At 42.7% G+C, this 6,868-nt stretch overlaps 1 protein-coding gene across 2 annotated transcripts in view; it reads left to right on the forward strand.

Annotated features, from left to right (window-relative positions):
* CHSY1 (chondroitin sulfate synthase 1) overlaps nt 1-6,273 on the forward strand; it is a 79,803-nt gene extending 73,530 nt beyond the window's left edge. Inside the window, exon 3 of one of the 2 annotated variants that reach the window (XM_054214493.1) lies at nt 1,962-6,273. In XM_054214493.1, coding sequence (XP_054070468.1) covers nt 1,962-3,554 — 1,593 coding nt within the window. In that variant the 3' untranslated portion in view covers nt 3,555-6,273. The remainder of the gene's footprint in view (nt 1-1,961) is intronic. The other variant, XM_054214495.1, reaches the window with a different exon arrangement.
* The last annotated feature ends 595 nt before the right edge of the window (nt 6,274-6,868 follow it).

Here is a 6,868-nt window from a genome sequence, read left to right on the forward strand (position 1 = left end):
AGGTGGACAAAAAATAAAGTGTTATTAATAGAGGAAACAATATAGGGATACAAATGAAAAACAGTCTTTGGGCGAGGGGAAAAACATACTCTGAGGAAAGCATGAGGTTCATTCAGTTTGGATAACTCTGCTGAATGCAGGTTAGACCAGCTAACCTCTGCCCGTAGCACTCTCTTAAATCATGCATGACCTCTAAAGGCATATACATCTTGACAGGCAGCTCATCTGTGACTTCCCAAGAGGCCGTGGCCAGGATGTCCTCCTTTGGCTGCGTTGCTGTATGGGATCTGTCTCATAAGAGGCAGCCTCTGGCCTGAACTGCTCACAGACAGCTGAGAGCAGCAGGAGTCCCTTGGGGGAGGGTGGGCAAGGAGGTGAACTTGAGCAGGAGTGGGGAAGGGGTGGGGGATTGGTGATGACCCATGAAAAGAATGGCCTTTCTTTTGCAGTCCGTCTGAAATTCCTCCCTCCCTCTTTTAAAATAAATCACATTTCTTCAGATGAAAATCCACGTGAGCTGTCTCAAGTATACGTAGCTTGCTCCTGTGTTGTCCGCAGCGATACGCTGAATTTCGGGTTTCAGTATGCGCACATCTGGTTTGTTAAGATAGTGTTAAGTAGTTAAATCCAGGTGTAAGTTTATCCCTTAGATTGTGTGTCCACAATAATGGGAAAAATGCAACTGAAGGCCTAATAAAACAGGACTTCTGCTGGGGCTGAACAGCTGGTAGAAGCATCACTCGTGCTGCCTGTTCTGTGCCTGTGATTTTCCTTTTTAGTGCTCCCTTTAATTGCCATGATATTTGAGTCATTCTCTCTTCTCTTTGTCTTTTGGATTTTACCTCTTTGCTAACTTTTATAGCCTTTTTACATGTGCTTTATTGACTGTATTACCCATAGCAAATTCTGCTGCCAATAACAGAGGCTGGATCTTATATCGAATGAAGCTCTTGTGTCAGCTCCTCTGGCAGGTTAATGACATTCGTGTTATGACACAGAATCAGCCTGTGATCTTTTTAAATGTCCATCGTCTAGGCTGGTATATAACTTCGGCCTTGAGAGGTTTTTTCCTCTTGGTTGGTTTTTTTTTCAGCTTATTTTCCACATCATCATCCTGGTTTCCACATGCCTTTCATTATATCAGCTACTGCCTGACCTACTGAAAACTCTAAAGCTGGTTTGCCGGCTTTTCTTAAGTTCTGGCTTTCCGTAGGGCTTCGGAATCTAATCTTAGCTCACTGTCTTCTTGTTTCGAAAGAGCAATTTCCACTTTAAGGATGTTTTCGTTCTAGCATACATGTGCATCCTGTATTACCTGCCTTCGGGAACTGCTGCTAGGAATCTCAGGTGCCTTTTACTTACTGTTGACATTTTAAAGTCACGGGGGAACTGTAGCTTTGCATCACAGCACTTGAGATAACGCCTGTGGCATCTTGACTAAAACATTCGGCAAGCTGGATTTTTAATGCCTGAACAGCGTTTGGGTGTAACGGAAAAGGTGTCGTCATACTTGCTTACTATGTATATGGCATCCTTTTTCATTCTTCTTCATTATTATTAATTCTTAAAGCCCATGGGAGGCAGAAGAATAGGAAGAGTTTTGTAGTGAGTGCTTCATGGTATTTTTTGTCCTGGTGATGCTGTATTGTTGTGAAAAAATGAGTTTACAATCTGCTTACAGCTCAGTTGTTTGGCTGACGGTGGTATCTCTAGAATGGGCTGTAGTAATCCCAAATCCATGGTAGATGTTTCTTTTACCAGTTTACAATGAATAATCCTCTTAATTTCCTTGAATAGCAGCTGGTATTGCTACAACCTGTGCCTAAAACCAAGAACAGCTTATTCAGAAAGCCTTCTGGCCCTGCGAGCAGGGAGGAATTTGCTCCCAGCGGGGGCTGCGGGGGCTAACTTTCACAAGCATGGCACTGCCGAGACGCTAACTTCTCCTTTCTCTCTTCTAGATGCAGCAGCTCTTTTATGAAAATTATGAACAAAACAAAAAAGGCTACATCCGAGACCTGAGGAACAGCAAAATACACAGAGCTATAACGCTGCACCCCAATAAGAACCCCCCCTACCAGTACAGACTTCACAGCTACATGTTGAGCCGCAAGATAGCAGAGCTGCGCCACCGGACTGTACAGCTGCACCGGGAGATTGTCCTGATGAGCAAATACAGCAATACAGAAATCCACAAAGACGACCTGCAGCTGGGGATGCCACCCTCCTTCATGCGATTCCAGCCCCGCCACCGGGAAGAAATCTTGGAGTGGGAGTTTCTTACGGGAAAGTATTTGTATTCGGGTGCCGACGGGCAGCCCCCTCGGAGAGGAATGGACTCGTCTCAGCGTGAAGCGTTGGATGACATTGTTATGCAGGTCATGGAAATGATCAACGCCAACGCTAAGACCCGGGGGAGGATCATAGATTTCAAGGAAATACAGTATGGCTATCGCAGAGTAAACCCGATGTACGGAGCAGAGTACGTTCTTGACTTGTTGCTTCTGTACAAAAAGCATAAGGGGAAGAAGATGACGGTCCCCGTCAGGAGGCACGCGTACTTGCAGCAGACCTTCAGCAAGATCCAGTTTATGGAGCACGAAGAGATGGACTCCAAAGAGCTGGCCAGCAAAATCAACCAGGATTCTGGATCCTTGTCTTTCCTCTCCAACTCGCTGAAGATGTTTGTTCCCTTCCAGCTCAGCCGATCAAAAGTAGAGAGGAAGGAACTCAAGGACAAGAAGATCAACATCCTGATTCCTCTCTCCGGACGTTTTGACATGTTCGCAAGGTTCATGGGGAATTTTGAAAAGACGTGCCTCATTCCAAACCAGAACGTCAAGCTGGTTGTCCTGCTTTTCAATTCCAACTCCAACCCCGACAAAGCGAAGCAGATCGAGCTGATGAGAGATTACCGCTCCAAATACCCCAAGGCTGACATGCAGGTTTTACCGGTGTCGGGGGAGTTCTCGAGGGCGCTGGCTCTGGAAGTCGGATCTTCTCAGTTCCAGAACGAGTCTTTACTTTTCTTCTGTGATGTTGACTTAGTGTTTACCACGGAATTCCTCCAGCGCTGTAGAGCCAATACAGTTTTGGGTCAACAAGTATACTTTCCCATCATTTTTAGCCAGTATGATCCAAAGATTGTTTATAGTGGAAAAGTTCCTAGTGACAATCATTTTGCCTTCACCCAGAAAACAGGTTTCTGGAGGAACTATGGCTTTGGTATTACCTGTATTTACAAAGGTGATCTTCTTCGAGCGGGTGGCTTTGACGTCTCCATCCAAGGTTGGGGCCTTGAAGACGTAGACCTATTTAACAAAGTCATTCAAACTGGCTTAAAAACTTTCCGAAGCCAAGAAATTGGAGTAGTCCATGTGCATCACCCGGTTTTTTGTGACCCTAATCTTGATCCAAAACAATATAAGATGTGCTTGGGGTCCAAAGCTTCAACTTATGGGTCCACACAACAGCTGGCTGAAATATGGTTTGAAAAAAATGACCCAAATTTTGGGAAAAGCAGCAATACTAATGGCTCAGTGAGGACAGCCTAATGTCCAGCTATGCTGGAAAAGACTTTTTTTTTAATTATCTAATTTATTTTTGGGAAAATGTTTTTTGATAATTCACTTTTAAAAGACCACACAGGATATATTTTAGAAATCATCGTTGTTTTCTTACAAAGCGCTCATTTTGAGAAGAACAAGGCCGTTGGTTTTTTGTTGTTGTTGTGTTTTTGGTTTTGAACAAAACTGTGATCAATATTTGCCTTCAAACAAAAAAAAATTGTTTAAAGAGTTATCTGACCGATCAGCGGAAATCTGACTTGAATTAGAATTTCCTTATGAACAAAAGATTGTTTCCTACCTTTTCCGTTGCTGTCTTCGTTGCTGGGATTGTGTAAATTGGGACCTGATGCAAGCCAAGTGACAAACGCTGTGTCTCACTGTTTTGTTGTGACTGCTACCGTGCAAAGATTCTGCTTCTTTTGTTAAGGGTAGCCATTCTTTTTTTTTTAAATTGTGTTAAAACAAAAGAAATCGAAGCGATGACGATAAGGCTATTAATCGCAGGACGGTGGTGGTTGGTTTTTTTTTTCCAAACGGCTGATTATTTCAGTTTAAAAATACACTTTCACTTATTATGGCCAGGCGACTTCAAGGGAGGGAAGAAAGTAAGCACAACCTGCTGTCCCGTTATCCAATTAGTCCTTGTACAAATTTTTGTCTTTTCTATTTGGTCCGTATATATACATATAGAGATATATATATATGGACGTAATGTTTTAAGAATCCGTGGTGGGTTCTGTGTATTATCCTCAGCCGCTGGCCTGTCTAGAGCTGAGACGATGCGATCAAGAAACGCCGAAGCGTAACGAGGGAGGGGAAGAGGATGGGAAACGCGAATCTCTTGCAGCAAAGCGACAGTACGCAACGAACAATTAGACATCCCTAACGAGAGCTTTTGAAAAATCTTCTGTACTGAGTGTCCTGCACCTGATGGCGTTGATTTTGTTCAGTCGGTTACGTGACGTTAACGGGAACAATTATTACATTTGATTACTAGTTTTGTTTTGGGATTATTTTTTTCTGTATCTGATAGACCGTTAATTTATTTAATATCCATTGTTTTAGGTTCTTGACCTTTCCTTGAATATCTGTTAGTCATTTTAATATTTTATATATATATATATGTGTGTGTAAATATATATATATATATTAGGAATGTATTGCATCTTCTCACTGGTAAGGTAGTGTACATCATACTTGCAGTAAATGATCTCCAAAGATTACTTTCTAAAATATTTTTCCATGAATCTTTTTTCCCCAAATTTCTTTAACATTTTTGGAAGGACTTCAGCAAGCTTAGGAATTTTTTCGGTATTGTAAGAGGAACTGGGGATGGGGAGGCCGAGTACGAGGAAAGTGTGATCCCTATGAATTGACACCTAGCAAGGTAAGAGAAAAATAATACAAAATAAAAGTGCCTTAAAGCCAGAAAGGGAACCCTTTACCCTGAGACTTAGACAGTGAGTGGACATTGTCGTTGAAGCAGATGATCTGTTGGGACCTACCTACCTGTAAATATCTTGCTCCGCAGAAACAAAAAATAAAAAACCAGCGAACAATATATTTTTCTATCGTATCCTCCAGCACCATTTCGTCTCATTGCTCTCAGCTCCACTTTGCCTGCTCTTTGGGAAGCGGAGACTAGCGAAGGAACGGAGAAAAAACCAATGCGTAGGTCATTGCCGCGCTTGAAGGGATCTTATGGAGTAATTGCTATTCCGGTAGAAAAAAATAACCATTGTTTACACGTGTATGGAATATGAACTGCAACTAGTGTAGAGTTGATGTCTTATAATGTTCATCGTTTTTTGGTGACAGTCCCAAGGATGTAGGTACTTGGATGGATTCAGTGCATGGAAAAAAAAAAATTTTTTTTTTTTTTTTTTTTAAAGACTTGCTTCTAAGATGCAATAAAGTTTTTTTTATTTGCAATCGGAGCTCCTCATGTCGTCTGCCTCAGTCCGTATCTGCTCATACAGCCCCAGCGCAGCCACAAAGCTTTTGACAAGTAAAAAGGTGAAAGAATCTCCCTCTTAAAACGGGTTTTGACCCGGAATAGATGGAATGCCACGTACCTTGGCCCTGGGGAAAGGGAGAACGTCCCTTTGTCAGACTGGCGTGTGCCCCCGTTGCTGCCCGCGCCGATGAGCTGCGCGTTCCCTGGGGCAGTTTTCTAACAGTTTTTTGACTTTTTCCTCATGAAAAGATTAAAAGCGGTTTGCTGTCTGAAAACGTCCATAACTATACATTTAAAATGCATACGATGACAAGGCTGAGGAATTGAGTAATGTTTTGTGTATTCAAAAGGCAGTAAAAATAATTATTATGTGTGTCGAGCACTTATTTTTAATAGCTCTGCCAGTTTTATCACAGTTATTCAATATTGGCCTTTTAATGTAAGAATTAAGTCCCAGAGCAAGAATCTTTGGGATTACAGAAGTGTTTCTTCACGCTAGGGAAAGAAAAAAAAGGCAAATAGTATTTGTGGCTGCAGAAAAGAGCTTGAAGAATATGAACCCTGAAGAACTGTACCAAAAGGGGGGGGGGGGGAAATCCCTGTACTTATGCTGCGTTTATGAACATTTATGATTATATAGGACTGTTTTTAGCCCATGACAGACAGTAAAAGCAGAATGCGTGTAAATGGAAAAAGCCGTTTAATGAAAAGCACCCACCTGGTGTTGGGTTGGGTTTTTTCGCTCAGTTGCTGCGGTTCTGATTCGGTACCGAATCTGCCCAAGCATTGAACGCGCCTTTTACACCGAGCCCGGAGTCAGCTCTCCAGGCCCCCCGTCTTAATTGAACACATATTTTATGGCCTTGCAGCTTAAAAGTAATCCATTTTAAAGTTAAATTCTGAATTATAACCGTCTATGATAAAAAGTCTAACCTTATAAACCCCATTTTATATGAAAATAAGCCGTGTTTGCTGCTGCAAGGTGTAAGCTTGACCAGGTGGAAGCCATCGGCCGGCAAGTGCTAGCCCAGCCTGACAGAAACCCCTTCTGGGGCTGGAACGTTCCGTTTGCAGTTTGCTCCGGTGGTTTGGTTCGGAGGGAAGTTCCTCCGTGCTGAGAAGCCAGTGGAGTGTTGGAAACCCTGGAGTGTTTGCCTGCGGTCCATTAAGAAAAACAAGGTATGAGAAAATGAGATGGTGTCATCCTCAGATTGAAGAACGTGGTGACCGAGAGTCGTTTGCTGCGGTTCGCTATACGTTGAGATGCTTCTCTTCTTCGTTAGAGCAATATAAAGTGTGAGACGCTGCTTTCCCTTGTTCTTCCAGTGTATGTGAGCGGTGG

This window comes from Rissa tridactyla, chromosome 9 (genome assembly GCF_028500815.1).
Source record: "Rissa tridactyla isolate bRisTri1 chromosome 9, bRisTri1.patW.cur.20221130, whole genome shotgun sequence".
Lineage (NCBI taxonomy): Eukaryota > Metazoa > Chordata > Aves > Charadriiformes > Laridae > Rissa > Rissa tridactyla.